Source organism: Anser brachyrhynchus, assembly GCF_964034855.1.
Source record: "Anser brachyrhynchus genome assembly, chromosome: 1".
In the NCBI taxonomy this organism is placed as follows: Eukaryota; Metazoa; Chordata; class Aves; order Anseriformes; family Anatidae; genus Anser; species Anser brachyrhynchus.
The window spans coordinates 18,325,389-18,342,171 of record NC_137694.1 but is presented as its reverse complement, the minus strand read 5'-3'; the positions used below and the strand labels follow the sequence as shown (position 1 = coordinate 18,342,171).

The 16,783-nt window shown below is 34.9% G+C and overlaps 1 protein-coding gene across 4 annotated transcripts in view; it reads right to left on the bottom strand.

Annotated features, from left to right (window-relative positions):
- TAFA5 (TAFA chemokine like family member 5) overlaps window positions 1–16,783 on the bottom strand; it is a 440,326-nt gene that overhangs the window by 210,381 nt on the left and 213,162 nt on the right. For all 4 annotated transcript variants that reach the window (XR_013953050.1, XM_080598078.1, XM_080598079.1 and 1 more), the window contains exon 2: window positions 1,115–1,264. Coding sequence is in view for 3 of the 4 variants with exons in the window: in XM_080598078.1 (XP_080454204.1) it covers window positions 1,115–1,264 (150 nt within the window). In the remaining variant the exon portion in view is untranslated. The remainder of the gene's footprint in view (window positions 1–1,114; window positions 1,265–16,783) is intronic.

Genomic DNA, 16,783 nt, shown 5'->3' with positions numbered 1-16,783 from the left:
TCTTAAGCAACTAAATCTTATGATCTTACAATAAAACAGGAAAGAAGAGAATTACTGTGTATAGCACCACATTACGAGAGAAACAGCTAAGAAACTGTGTTACAGAGTACCAAAAACATTGAAAGAAAAATACAAAAATAGAATGTTCGTGATGTTCTATATTTATCTGTGGGTAGGCTCTGAAATCTCCTTTGAGCTGTCTTCTATATTTGATAATCACTGGTAAGACCAAATTTTGGAATGGTATTCTCAACAATGTTTATATCTGAGGACTCAAACCAGTCAGTGTTCAAAGGTACTCTGTGAATTTATTATTTTACTGGACATAAGCATCTTCTTTTTACTTTTGTTAACAAAGCCTAGGTCAAAACAAACTATTTTACATCAACTATTTCAATATATCTTCAATTTTATTTTTAATATTAATGCTTGCTAACAAATGAGCAAAAGGGCAGAACTGTCTGGGAGATTTCCCCATTGTTAACATCTTATTTATCTGTAGTACAGAAATTTGTCTCACAAAATGATTTTAAAGTTAAATATTTTCATACCTCCTTCTATGCCAGCAGTTTTCCAGGCTGCTTGTTATCACTGCTTCTGCAGTGAATCATACAAAAATCATAATTTCAAGGAGAGAAGGAATGCTGGACACATAAGGTGTATTCAGAAATTACAATATCAGTGTTTTCTTCAGCAACATTCACTTTCACACAGGAGCTGTGACATTACCTTCTCAGTAGCATAAAACCATTGAGGCTCTTTTGCAGTGTGGTTTGCTTGCTTGTTTGTTTAATATTATAAGGAATAAAATATTGCAGGGGGGAAAAATGCCTTTTCAATGTTGATGCTGTCATCACATGCAAAATATAACAATACCATGCCTTTAACATTCAACTGCATATTAAACTAAAACAAAAGTGAAAATTGAAATTAAAAATTGTAATCGAAATATCTACAGAATTAGTGCCCTTTGGGGTATTTTGACCATATAACTATTACTAGTTGGGACACATGAAAATTTCTGCTACAGAGCCTTTACATTTTGATGATGCGCTACCAGTTGACATCACTCTTATATTGGCAGAAACTAATTGAATAGATCTGTACTTCTTACCATCAACACAGGCTGGCCTTGCTCTTGTTGTACCGGCAATCTGTCCTTTTTTACATGCACAGCGAGCTGTTTGTCGGGCTATAGTCCTTCGGGGCTGACTGCTATCTCTGTCCAAAGTAACAATCTCACATGTACCTGCAGCCAGTTGACCTGGAAAAAGAACCAGCAACAGGTACCAGAGTCACTGAATGCACTACAGGCAATCTATTACAGCCGAATAGAGTCATGGCCCTATGTCACCGCAGACACTCCACAACAAATGGGCAGCCAGCTGACGGATATAATAAAACTGAGATGACATACAATTTTTCTTTGTGGTGGACATATGAAAACCCTGCAAACTGGTTCTGTCAGAAAATGATTATTGTTCCATAAAAGCCAGAGAGCTGAGGTCACACAGGTTACTTTTACTTATGTTGGCTAAGTAAAGGAACAACCTGCTTTTACAGCAATGAAATTTAAATGCTGTGCTCTTTATGATCTTTCAGAAAAGCAATGATTAAGTATATGGAAAACAAAAATAGACGATATTTAAAGGCCTTCCCCATGATCATTAATATAATTAAGTCTTAACTGTTCTGTGTGTTGCTTCTGAAAGATAAGGTCTTTCAAAATATGCCCAAGTTTGTCAGTTCTTTGGCTCCTGCTTCATCTCAACTGAATAGCAACTCATTCCCTACCTGATTCATTTTTGAAGTAGCTGGTGTTTTGTCTTTTCCTAAATTTACAGTGTAACCATTCTGCAAATGACAATAAAATCACAATGCCTGGTTCACTCAGTAACATTCTCTGCATTTTATTGACTTCTCCAGTATATGCAGCTTTTATTGAAAATCCACCCCACCTGATTCTGAGTTTGGATCACAGTGTGAGAGACAAGACAAAGCTACAAAAAAAATGTTTCCATGACGTTTGTGAAAACGTCCATGAAGTGAAAATTCTACAATTAAAATAATGCACTTCCTCTGATACTCACAGTAGCATGCTAATAGCATAGCAAAATACTATATTTTTACAAGCAAGAATATACATCATTGAATTTCAGTGCTTAGTAAGACTAAAAAAAAAATCCCAGCTATCACTTTGTATTACATACAATTTCTGGATTTTGTGGTAGAGTACTAGATAGCATTTATTTTGGATTTTGTCTTTGTAGCCAATCAATTATAAACCTTCAAATAAATATATACAAAAATATGTTTGCAAATCACAAGCCGATTATATTTTCTCTTCACAAAAATTTGAGAATGAAATAAATACGATTGTATTTTAAAAAAAAGTATGCAGTTTACATAATATTCACAGTTTATTTTCATTTTGTTGACTTTTGAAAAATGAGACAAAAACAGCAATTTTAAATCTGTATTAATATCATTTTTTTTAATGATACATTTATGAATGGTGTTTAATTAAAGTCTACAAGTGTAATGATTATGTCTGTATACTGCATTTTTTTTCCATTCAGAAAACAATTTTATCCAGTATATTCTTCTAAATACCAGCTTATGGTGCTTCCTATTGTGTGGATACTGTTTTGAAACTGTCAGAATAGTAAAATATTGTAGGCTGTCAACAGCATTGTGACTGGTTCACTGCTAAGCCACCTAAATTTTATATTGCTGTAACTCCTACACTGCAGTGAATTACAACATGGTAAAAGCGAGTATCACAAAGATGAATATGGAACAAGGTACTCTACAAATTCATGCAAATATATATATGTAATAGATATTATGCCTTCATAAATATAAATAAGATATTCGACAGCCAAAATCACCGTACTGTTCAATGGCTGCTGGCAATCAGACTTATGAGCTGAGGTCAATCCTGGATTTCATGAGCTTTCTATTCTTTTCCACCCACCATGTTAACAAAAACATCTTAGGATAAACATACTGATGAGGGGATTTTTACTCTATTATATGCTGATTTTTTCTTTGTATCCTCAGAAATCTTGGGTTAGAAAGCAAAGGTTTAGAAAGAAAGGAAGTGGCACTTGATTTTCCAAATGCAGACAAGGGAAATCCAGGTACACTGAGACATCTTGAGCTGACAGCATTCATTTTTCCCCCATTGCAAATACATTTCATTTTGGGTTGCAGAAAATGTATTGCTACCAAGGAATGCAGCTGTCTTAGTAGATCTAGTAAAAAAGACACAATCAGAGATGTATTTAGATCTCGACCCCTCAAGCATTTGAACATCATGATTAGGGTTCTGCATTGAGAACAGAAATTGAATGGAAACCAAAGAAATAAAATACGAAATGTGTAAGTATTCTTGAGAGTATACTCTTGCTGTTTTCATTAAAAGATATTGGAAATCATATAATCTAGGTGGATCATTGTATAAAACCCCATTTCAGAGGACAGGAACCGGTGTTACAGCACAGTCAAGGTGAATAAGGACTACACTTGGAGTAAAAAGAACACTGAAGCTTTATGTCAAGATAAATTCCAGGGAATGCACGCAGGGACTGTTGATAAGCATGCTTATAGGTAATATTTTCTGCTTTTGAACCTGTCCAGCTTTACCTCTACATGGGTTCATTTTCAGACAGTTTTTTTGTTTTGTTTTGTTTGTTTGTTTGTTTTTAAATAATGATTATTTTCAGCAGTTTCTTTTGTTCATTTTTAAAGATGATGATGATTTCTTCCAGGCATAGTGACCTCATTTTTTTGAGGAACTTTGAAAACTAGGATACCTAAATGACAGTAATTGCTATACAAAGATAATGCCATTCAAGGAACTTCTTGCACCTATTAAAAATAAATAAATAAATAAATAAATTTAAATAAAGGAAAGCTAGGAAGAAAAAAAATCATGTCAGTTGCCATTCTTATTTCTACTGCAGAAGAAAAATGAAAGTTATCGTAGAGTTACAGCAGCTGTTCCCACTTATATGACATAAATATTTCCTTGTCATTGTGTCACAGGTTGCAAAGATTGCACTGCAACATATTGTACATCCACTGTTACTTGGCTTTAGATGGCTGTAAAGCATGAAAAGTATCAGCCAAGGTTATGGAGGGCCACTTCCAGAGTGAGAATCATCTGGAGTTCTTCTCTGTCTCATTAAGTGAGTCTGCACCATAACCTCACTTACATGATATGAATGCTACTTCTGCTTTTTAAGAATTTTCTCTAGAAATGTAAGGTTCAAAATGATGGAACAGAAGGAATATACTTTTTATAAAGTACCAAGTTTCAAGAATAAGGTTTCCCTTCATTTTCAGGGATGCTGGCATAATCCTCTTTCAAGGATATTAATTAATATCATTTTTTTAGCCTTGGAACACTCACCACAACTCCTAAGTGCAGATAAGAAATTTAAGGAGGAGTTTCACTGAAGCTTTTCCCATTGAGAGATTAAGAGCCACTGCCTGTGGAACAGTGGTAAAGACTGGATATTCTTAATAGATCCTATTTATTTACTTGCAGTACACAAAGCAATTCACCACTATCCAACCTGAATGAACTCATCTTGAGACAAAAAAGACAAGCATTGCCAGAGAACTCTGATACATCATAGACCTGTATGAAAGGCTTATTCTCACACCCCCCCCCCCCCCCCCCAAGGAAAGGTCATTTTTTATTATTTTATGGATCGAGCATAAAGATTCTTTCAGAGTTAAAATAAACTTTATCTTTTTTTTTTCCCCAAGTAAATGAATATTTGTTTGCTGTTGTTTTTATGTTTATTTTGTATATGTATGTTTCAGCAATGAAGACCTCACTGGAAGTTATTTGATTTTGTGTTGCCACCATCTGGTTACTAAAGAGAGAAAAAGTTCAGGTTCTTTAACAATCTTCTATAATGTTGTACTGCATTCTTAAAATGCCAGTTGATATTTCATCTCCCAGATATCAATGTAGATGCTTCTCTATGGAATTATTTCAGGAAAATGGAGAACTACAGGGTTCTGATTTAAAAATTTAAGTCAAACTGAATAAAAAAAAAAAAAGGCAACAAAAAAAATCAGGCAAATAAAAAATCAAATAGGATTAGGTTTTTGGCTTCTAGCTAGTACAACCTATAAATTTGCTTACAGTGAAAGGAAATTGTGATACTCAACACACCTATTTTGCTTTTTTTTTTTTTAATGAAGTCCCATAGAGGCCAGTTCTTAAACTGTTCTCTGTGAGACTTTTTTCATGAAAATCTGTAAAAATCAGTAAGAATATATCTCAAAATAAAATAATGTATAATTCTTTAATACCTTCTCTCTTGAAAAAAATGTCATTAAGTAGTTTAAATGTAAATAAGCATTTTTTTTGAAGAGCACTGTTATCAACTATATGCCATTACTAAAAGAATAAAGCCTTTGAAAAATGTGTATGTCATAGGTAAAACCTTCAGTTAGTACATACTTTCATATTACATGCAGGATACCATGGGATAAAATGATAATTTTCTCTGGAAGAAAATATTTCTGTTCTCTAATAGAAAATAAAATCTGTCTAATCCATACTGATTACAGCAAGCAAGTTATAGATATTATGATTTTTTAATTTATGCATGCTGAAAAGCTGAAAATATTCTCTTCAATTCATTTAAAGAAATAAAATCAGATGATGAACTCATAATATTTATGGGTCCAATAGCAATAAAACTTGATCTAAATCCATGGGTCTTTCCAGGGTTTTAGATTCCATGTTCATCCAGAAATTTCCTGATTTGTACATGAAGGCTTATATCACAGTTTCAGCGAGTAATTTTTCCATGCATCACCAATTTGATGCCTAGCAACACAAGCTCTTTTAGTTCAAAATGCATAAAGTTAGATGTTATTAAAAATCTTGGCTAGATTCAGATACTCTTTTGTCAGTGAACACAATGCAGGAGTTGTTTCAAAATCAGATCATAGGAACACATTCAGCAGTTTTCTATTACAATATTGAAGTCTTTCTGACAACAGAGCCATGCCAACTCCTGAACAGAGCTGAATATCAACAATTCCCACTGAAATAAAGTGCAACTTAAGCACTTAGTATCACTCATGATTTGCAGTTTGACATTAACCCGAATATCAAATATTTAAATATATTTTGATTTTTTAAAGTATATGTTTAAGCAGAATTTGAAGAATTCCATATTATATATCCTTCGTTGGAGAAAATTTCCTGCAACAAGATCTCTTGCATTAAGCATCATCCAATTTCAAATAATCCTATTACCTTTTCTTTTCCAATTTTAGTTCAGAACAAGAGACATTATGGCAAAGAATTGGTTTGCCCCAAAGAACAACAATAACTTTTAAGCTACAACTGGAAAAATTTTGGAAATCTAACTAGTACAAAATAAGAAAGAGCAACTCCAACAAAGCTGCTGAAAAAGTTATTTAATGTGAAGTAACAAACCAGAATTGGCTCAGCTTCTGTAACTCAGCATGGGAAAAACCTGTTCAAATGAATCAGCACAATTTCAAAACAGCTCTCAAATAAGAACCTTGTTTCAATCTTAACATATGCAATACACAGGCTTTTTTTTTTTTTTCCAATAGAATGTAATCATATATTTCTATTTTCTGTTACTAAAGTTTCTGGCAATGAAAGCATCTGTCTCCAAGATGCTTACTACATCATTTAGGACCTTGTAGAATCTAAATCTTTTTACTGAAACAAATGCTGTGTCTGTTGAAGTAACAGATTACACCCAGCAATTCTTCATGCTTCTACAGTTAGACAACATTTTTAAAAAATAACCTCTACCAGTTTTTTCTTGAGGATATATATGTGTTGTTAATGGAAGACAGGACAGATGTTATCGTTACTGAAAAAAAAATAAAAAGAAAAAAAAAGTAACTAATTTAGATAATCTTAATTTACAAATGTAGCGTACAGGTGCACAGCAAACTAAAAAGTGGAAGACTGAATTTTTCAAAACTTCCCATGGATTTACTTTGTTATAAGTTCAGTGCTATATTTGTCTGGAATCATCCTTGCCATGTGACTGCTATAGTTTCCCAATATTAAAGGAAATGATTCAGGATTTTGGTTATGTAAAACAACAGAATTTGTCTCAAAAAATGTTTTTAGTGCTCATTTTACAAAGGAAAGCTCACTGTAGAATGCACAGTTAAGAAAATGTTAAGAATAACAAGAGAAAAATGTGATGAAAGCCTTTTCCTTTTAAGAGTCTGTTTAAGTATTTTCAGAGTTTCACTGCAACAACACAGTACATTATGTCCCCTTAGTAATTACTAATCTTATGGCAATTTTCAGACTACCACTTAGCCATCTCAAGCACATAAACAGCACAGACATTAGGAAGATAGGAAAATAGCTTTCAGCCCTTCCATTCTGAAATAAGCAGTAAATTTTAATTAAGATAGATCCTCTTCTTCTAAATAGTTGCATAGGAAAGAAAATAGAGTCTGTGGAGATTCAAGATATATTCAGGACCCATTTTGAAATTTAATTTTTTCCAGATAAGACTAATGTCCTAACTTACTGCACCTCATATTGCTGTTGAATATAATTGCTTAATATTTTGTTGTATAATTTTGAATCCTCTCCTTTATATCTTACTATTAAAAATGGAACAAAAAGAAAAATATATGCAAAACCAAACCAGCCAATATTTAAACATAAAGGACAAGTTTCTAAAGGCAATTCTGATACAGAGTGAATACAAAAGGGGATTCAAGAGCAGAAAACCTTGAATGAATGAATGAATGAATGAATGAATAAAGAAAGAAAGAAAGAAAGAAAGAAAGAAAGAAAATAAGGTCGAGGATATATAAATAAATGTGGAAGCAAGGCATTAATATACATAAAACTATTTTTAAATATATTTTACTATCTGGTACACTACTTTAAAGAGTAATTCATCTTGATTCAGTAGTTTGAAGACATGGCAATGCCATTCCTCAAATTCCTGTACAGTCTCATGTCAAAACCAACACATTTGATATGCTGCGTTTTACCACAAAGAAAAAAGGAAAACCATCAGGGAAGTACTGCACTGAGAGATAAATTTATGTCAGGGTCCTGAGGGCTTCAACAGGCCCATCTCCTGGGCCTCCCTACCCTGCCCAGGGCCCCATGTCTGCCCCAGGGCCATCAGGCTCTGCCCCAGCAGGGCCGGTCTCCAGCTCCTAACAGCGCTGCCTTGCCCAGCCACGGGCCTCCTAAACCTGCAGGGCCATGTCCTGGAGGATGTGTCCCAGCCTCAACCAGTACCTCTCCCCTGGGAGGTGCTTGGTGCCCGGGTCTGGGGCTGCCCCAGTGCCCCTGGCTGCCCTGCTCCTGTCTGGGGCTGGGACAGGTCCTGGCTGTGGGGCTCTGCACAGCCAGGTGTCCTGAGGAGTCCTGCTGATGCCAGCATGGAGACTGGAAACCCATTAAGCTTTATGAGTAAAGCCAGTAACTTTTGCACTCCTCACTTCAGTGACAGACCACAGCTTCCATGTTTTAACACATATTCACATAGAAAACATGCAAATTTATTCCACCAATGTTGGTACAGCTTTCATGAATGTTACAGAAATATCTCCCCTAGCCTGCGGAGTAATTTGAGGGGGGTTGTATTGAGTTTCTGTGTTTCTTTTTGGATAGTGAATTAAAAGCAGAGCTTATAAATAAGGAAATCATATAACCAATGCTGCAAAAAAATAAGTGGAAAAGATAATGCATTCAAGACCTTCCTTCTTAAAGAAGTTCTTCCACTGTGTAAGCCAGTGTGAACCACAAATCTCAGCTACACAGAGCTCCTCCAAGGAGGACCTGTAGCTCGGAGGGCTTCCTCTTCACTCCTGTTCATGCAGGTTCAGTTAATTGGTTCTGGAGAACTCCATTGGTTACAAAAAGGAAATAATTGCATGAATTCAGGATTAAATACAGCTAAGCTTATTTGCATAAATTGGGACATAGCTGTCACTCTATTATTTCCCTAGAATATTTTAAACTGTTAAGAAAAGAAGAAGAAAAAAGAAAAATGCACCCTTCCATGTCTTTACCAGCCTCTACATGTAAAATAAACCTAGTCTGTTTATAAAACAAACAGAGTAGCCACAGGGGGAAAACTGTTATTGGAGAGATGCTGATATTTCTCTTGAGAAAGACAGGAATAAAAAGCACAAGTTTGTCTAAAAAGCTACTGACATTTCTTGGAGCCAGAAGCAGTACGTCAGGAAGGAACAAGTCTGTTGTGTTAGCAAAATATGTCACTGCAGGGACATGAAATCAGTTTGAAGGAACATGCAGATAAAGTCACGTATCAGAGGTAGACATAATGTAGCAGCACAGGTGAACTGTGCTTATAACTTCTCAGGTTTTCCATTCTAGAATAACATAAGAACTATTTACACATATACCAGACCTTAAAATGTCATCATATAAATGCCCTTCCAACTTGAATCAAGATCAGCACTGCAAGATCTGAGGTTCTGCAGCAGACTTGAGGTAGAATTTGGTCTAGTAGAGGTCATGTGGGAAAGGCAAATCCATATGCTGAAATTTTATTTCTTAAGATTTTGTTAATATTTATTAGTCCTTAAAGCACTGAAGAAATAATAACCCCAAACTTCTGATTAGGCAGGAATGACACTCCTATGCAACAAGAACTGTGTCATTACTCCATGCCTGAAGTAGGTTTGAACATGAGCAGGCCAAAGTGCACAGTTGAAAACAACTGCTGCCTAGACATATCTGACCTTGCGAACATATTATCCGCTAACCAATACCTGTGAATGCATACAAATTTAAAGTGATAGAAATTTTCTTTTAGTTTTATAGGACAAATATGACCACACTAAGTCATCCATTGCATTCTTAGAAGATCTAAACAATTTCTTTAAAATAAGTGTTTATTTTTATTACTGCTCATGACAACTACTTGTCCTTTTTAGCAAAAGCTTATGACATAAGAATTCATTTTCTCTCCAGTGATGGCATTGTGTTATGAAGGAGGAAATGTTTCCTTGTGTTGTTAATTGGTATTACAACAATAAGAGAATGTGCACCTAGGGTTGAAAAATGAAGTTCAGTCCCAGAATCCCCTGGAGTTTTTAATCTGCTAAATCAAATTTAAACTAAAAACACATACACTGTTATTTTAAACTCCCAAAAGCTTTTTGTTCTTGTTTTTGTTGTTGTTTTTGCTCATTTTCCTTTTCTTCTTGTTTTTATTTTTTGTAATGTGGATTGTAGTTGGAAGGCTTATCTTGAAGTCACTTGATGGCAGAAAAAGTGTTTCAGCTACGTCATTCTTTTGTCATTTTTTTTTCCCATGGAATGAGTCTATAAACATTCTCCATCCAAAACAGTCTTTCAAGGCTTTGTGTTCTCTGGTAGTGCACTTACTGAGAACATGCAGGTGAAACAGCTCACACATAAACTCTGGGAATTATCTTATCTTAGTAACAATGCAAAAGATAACACTGAAAAACAGAGGTATTGAAGTAGTCTGGTACACATATCCAAAAAGGAAACAAATTTAATCAATGTTGAATGTCTTACTACGCCTGGAATGTAACAATCCTACTGAATAATATAGGCCCACTGAATTACATAATATAATTAGAAGTATTGTGGATGAGCCCAAATCCAGGCTTGATGTTAAGAAACTTGAGAAGACGAAGGATCCTCAGGTCCAAAGCTTCAGCAGGCACAATTTGTAGGTGCCTCTTGGAATGTCTCTCTCTCTGTGGTAGCTATAAAGCACATTTCTGTTGTATAGGTTCAATTAATCTGGGTGGTAGCATGAATTCTCAAATCAAGTGCATAAGGATCAGAACGCAATAGCATGTATCTGCTGTGTCTGCTGTTTCCTTATGGTAAGCTCTCAGAGTTTCATTACTGAGCACACAAGAGCACTGTAATGTTCCTCAGTGGTACCCGCATCTCCATGTTTACTGCATAGGGCAATGAAGCCCCTAATTTAGGTGTTATCCTGAACACATGGTTAGATTTTAGTGACTACAAGACCTAAGGGGCACCTAAAGAAAACTCTGAACACAAACCCCACTACTGTAGGTACATCACTGGGGTTTTAGATGATCACATTGTTTTAAAAGTTAAAAAAATACAGTTGCAGCATGCTAAATATATCCTTCCTGTAAGACTAATACCAGACTTTATCACCAACTAGAGGAAGTGAATTTGACAGACTCCTTAAATGATGAATTTGAGTGATGGCTTTCATTTTAAAGGTTTATCTGGGAAGAGTGCTTTACGCAAGTGTGACAGAGAAGCATGACTATGCTGGCTATTATTCTCAGCTGTTCCACAGACTTGGAGGAATGATCTTCTATCTGGGCCAGCTTCACTGCTGCATTTACCATTTTTATCCGTTTTGCTCAAAATGACTTACGAAACAGGTGCATGCTGAAACTAAAAGTTTTCATGGATGAAATCCATGATTTTTATATCCTCGTTTCTAGTCCTCCAACAAGATAACCATTTATGGGATAAGATTCTTCTCTGCACAATTCAAACGAGGGTGACAGCAAAAGAGGTTTTTTAGTTCCTCATATATATCTAAGGCTGGCCAAAGACAGCGCAGTGAACACTGACTACAGTGAACCCACATACCTTTAAAATCAGTAAAGATTTTATATATATATGTATAACCTCTTCCTGTGTCCTATTTATCAGGAACAATGTCTTTTATTTAAACAACTAAGTGTTCAATCAGTGCAAACTCACAACATCCACTATGTCACCTCTACACTGTACAGCAGGACTAGCACTCAAATGAGATATGTAGCATATGTTTACACCAGATGCAGAATTAATCTCAAGACACTGAAAAGATGAAAACATTTGAAGTGCACAAATACATTCTGTATTTGTGCTAGACACAGAGGCTTTAAAACAGATACAAACAAAATTATTGACGGAAGCAAAACTTCAAGGTATGAGTTGATACCACAGAAGACAATGTTAAAAAGTCTTTACACTGATAACCTTTTAAAAAACTTTAAATTAACCTTTTTTTTATTGTTCTCTCTATAACAAGGTCCATCTTTTTATGTACTGCTTATCAGTTTTACTAGCTAATAAAATGTTAAATTATGCTATCAATTTCCCAATGAATGCCTAATAAATAACACTTCTTCAGATCAAGGTCCTTAATAAAAAGGAACTAAAATGAAGTCTGTCACTGTTTTACTCATCATTTTGATGAACAAGGTTTACTGTTACTCATGGTGCACCACCCTGAGATATGCTTCCCAAGACATAGAATAGACTGTAGCTAACAATTTTCTAAACACAGAGATTATGTACTTAGGTAAACACAAACACCTGTGTGCACATATACTTGAATGTACCATACTATATGACCTTAAAGATAAAGACACTTCAAAAACTTCTTAAACTGACCATAAGCTATAAGTAATTTTCCAAGACTCTTTACAATAGCTGTTATACTAATACCAGAAAGTGAATCAGTAGGTCTGCTCTTTCTGATACCATAGTTGATGAATGCGATATGTTTAACCTACAATATATAAACTTCAGTCCAATCAAATTAAAAATTCACAGTAAAAACTACCTATGTAAGAAGCATTCCAACTGATTTCTAGGGGAATGCCATATGCAAAAAGATGTCATGTCTGAGTCTGGAATTGGCTATGCTTTGAGTTGCTTTTTCTCATCTGCTTGCTAGAACTTTAACACCAGAATATTGACTGTAAGAATCTCAGTGTTCTGACTGTCTGGTGGATGACACCATATCATTTCTAATTTGGGATTAAGCGTATCACCAAATATCATACTCTATATTTCACCTTCTATCAGCTAAGTCTCTAAGAAGAAAAACTAAGTGGACACGAGATTTGATCAGCTCCACGGGTCACAATGAACCAGCACTCACCAGAAGTTCTTGGTGCAGAGGACGACATGAAAGCTGTCAAGTTAAAGAGGCCTAAGGATCACTAAGTGCCACTTAGCCACTTAGTGGTAATACTGAGGAAACGCTGAAGGAGAACTATTAATATTGTGGAAAAACACAAACATTTTCTGTCTCCTTTTTGGTGAATATTCTTACATTGCTTAGGTCAGTGATTCTGGTACTGTGCTTCTGCTGCAATGGTATGTAAGAAGGAGAAAGTATAAAATTCATAGACAGAAGAATGATCCCACAGGGACAAGTAAGAAAGCAGCAAAGAGAGATTTATTGAATGAATGTTTGCACTCACTAGATATAATAAAACTTGAATGATATCAAGCAATCCACTTACATATATGAGATATACATGGTCATGTTGGCCACTTATGGCTTGCCCTTCTTATTTTAATTTTCCCAGTGGCAATATAGCAGCTGGAATGAAAACTGAGTATAAGCTGATACGAATCAGGAAAGGAAAGCTGGCAATAAATATTTCATTAAAAAAGGAGTTTCTGAAAGGCCATATAACCTTTTGTTTAAATGCTTCAAATCCAAAATGTATTAGGTGCAAACAAAATAAAGTTATTTTAATTAGGTATAGGTAATCTGAATTTACACAGCAGACATTAAAGGGAGAGTTTTTATGACAATAAGACAAATTCTATCATCCAGACCAAAGACTGGGTATGGTATCTGTAGAGAAAATAGGCCATCATAGTGTATGTTACCTAAGGGGCAAATAAGGGTAGTGAACCGAATGATTAATCACAGCTGTAAATACACATCACATTATTTGTATATTTATGTCTACGCCCACAAACATGTATTTTTTTCTCATGCTGGGAAAGATAACAGCAGAGGGAGACAGACTTTTGAACAAACATGGGAATGTCACTTAAACTCATTGTGAGATAAAAATGAGCCTGATATTATACAGAAAGCAGCAACACTGTTATCATAAAGAGGAAGAAATGCATCGAATGGCAATCATGCAGTCTTAGTTTAAAAGAGGAATGACGTCAAAAGCCTAGCATTTAGTTTCTGATGTTTCCATATATCTTCTCTTGTTAGAAGGAGGATACAGCACCAATTTCAGTGGAAGTACACCACCATCAAACCAGAGAAGCCCGTAGGTGAATGAAACCATGTGAATTCTAGTATTAATCAAAATTCAGCTCTTCTAATCTGATGAACCAAACAACTACAACATTTCACTACTCTCAAGTTAAAGCACTTATACATGTACTGTACAACATGAATTTTTGCATGACTGATAAAATCAATTGAAGTTATACTACTAACTTCATAGACAGCAAATTCAATGGAATAGTGAGAAAGTCTCCCCACTCCCAGCACATTTGTTTCAGCAAATTTGTTTTCCATCCTGAATAACTATGATTCTGACCAAAGACATTTGTAAAATGAAGTCTTACTCCAGTGAAAGCTCTGCTTTAACTACCATTCATGTTATCCAAAGAGACAAGTCCACTACTTAGAAGTAACTGAAGAAATATCTTCACAATTAGTGTATTTATGATAATCATACAAGAGATACTCAAATGGCTAAGGCTAAACAACGTGAACATAACAGCACCAAAACAGAAGCTGTCTTCACTTACATTTCCACTGCCCTGAGCAGAATACATCTACGAATTTCAGTGAGACTCTTACAGATCCCACTGTAACAAATATTTAGTACAAGGGATCAAAACATAGCAATGACGTTAAAATCTTAGATTAGGAGTACACAACTTCAATTATGTTCACTGCAGTGATGTAAAATTCTTGTAAGGATTCCAAAAATTCATTTAACTTCTTCCCTATTTATCAAAAATGGATAATTTTAACGATCTGATTCTTTGGGATACCTTAAGGTTTACTCATCAACAGCACTCAAATTCTCACAGTTCTACAACTACAGATTATTATTCATCAAGCTGTATATCATCTCATTGATTTTCAGCAGAGCTGATCCATAACAGCAAAACAGCCTTTAAGTGTAATGCTGAAAAAGGCTCACTCCAGCACAAGACCTTCAGTATGAAGCCCCCACTGCAATCCCTGCAACACAATTCAGTTTCTTGTTGTTGAGGTATGAGGTAAAAGTCCCAGTTTCTCAAGCATCTGCCACACATTTTATTTTTTATTTTTTTTGACTAGATGACCTCCAGATACATCTTTCAACCTATATCATTCTATGATTAAATGATTACTTCTTAAAGACGTGCTAATACACACTAGTGAACACTGCGTCCATACACTACTACAATCTGTGTGTACACCTTCCTATAACATAGATTCTTGGTTATAGCTGTTGATTATTCAATGTTTCAAATATGTGCATTTGGGTCACTACTTCTATTCTAGCAATTTCAGGTAGACAGCTTCTGTTTTCTACTGCTTCCTGATTTTATATATAAATATCAATTTGCCATAACAGAACTGCACTGTTGATATGAGATAAGCTTGTTCCAATCCCATTCCATTTAATACCTGAATTCTGAATTCTGATATCTTTAATCAAATGAAGCTGATCACTACTGGAAAACCAAATGCAGAAGCAAAAGATCTCAAGACCTTACTAAGAGTAAAGCATATGCACAAACTATTTCTGACTATGCAAAACTGTTTAAGAGAATACTAAATTATATGCATTATAGAAATATTTCATACACTGTATATGTATATATAATTGAAATAATCTATACTTCAATGCTGTTAGCATACATTCCATATTCAAAAACATCAGAGACGATGGAATATTGTTTGACAATAAAACTGAAATCTGCAGTAGTGACCAACCAGAACATGCAAGTAAAATTATTGCCTAAATAGCAATATGTATATACACACAATATATACATGCACACACAATGCTGTATATATTTGTATAGACACGTGTATTGTAAATGACATCTAACAGGAGAGAAGCATAAATTAAGCATTGAATAAATAGACCAGGAAAGGATGTTTTGATGGATAGGTATTGCACTGAGTTGAATCAAACTTCATCTACAAAAATGTATACATCGCTAACTCACATTTTCCTAATCTTATCAGCAACACTATTTCCCATGCAATATGCCCAGTTGTGAATGGCTATACAAACACAAAGCAGTGAAGAACCAGGCCTTTGAACTACAAGGAAGGGGAAATTTGGTTCCGTTTTCAACAATGAATATTTAATAGTTTCTACAGTTCTACTTATATCTGACAATCCTTTCTACCAATTACCCTTTTCACGCCAGCTCTAATAGTAAAGTCAAGAAGAAACGATCAGGATTGGACTGACTGCTTAACCCCTTACAGAAACCTCTGTACAGCCAGGCAAATAATAAAAAAGTTAGAACTCTTTTTTCTTGTCTTTCATAACAGGATTATTTAACTGATCTCCTGCACAGTGAGTGTTTGATATTGATTACTAAGATTGTATATACATACACACACACACATATCTTACCCTATCCTACACTGTGATAGGAAATGTTGCGTAAGGTGTTTTTGTTTGTTTGTTTGTTCGTTTTCTTTTCCTTCCTCATATTAGAAAAAATCACTGGTGGTAGTTACTGAGTGATCAGAAAACACCTAGAAAAAAATAATTAAAAAAAAAAAAAGGAAGAAAAATCAAGATATCTAGGCAACCAATCCTTTCCACATTGTAACAACTCTCCTGAGTGGAGACACTTGGGATTGGTGAAAAATAAGCATCTTTGCCAAAGTCCCTTGGAGACAAAGGACACAGATTTTGATATTTCAGCCCTAAACACAAAGAAGCAGCACCAGCAAAACATGAAAGAAAATAAATCTATTTAATAATCTGATTAGTTTTACCT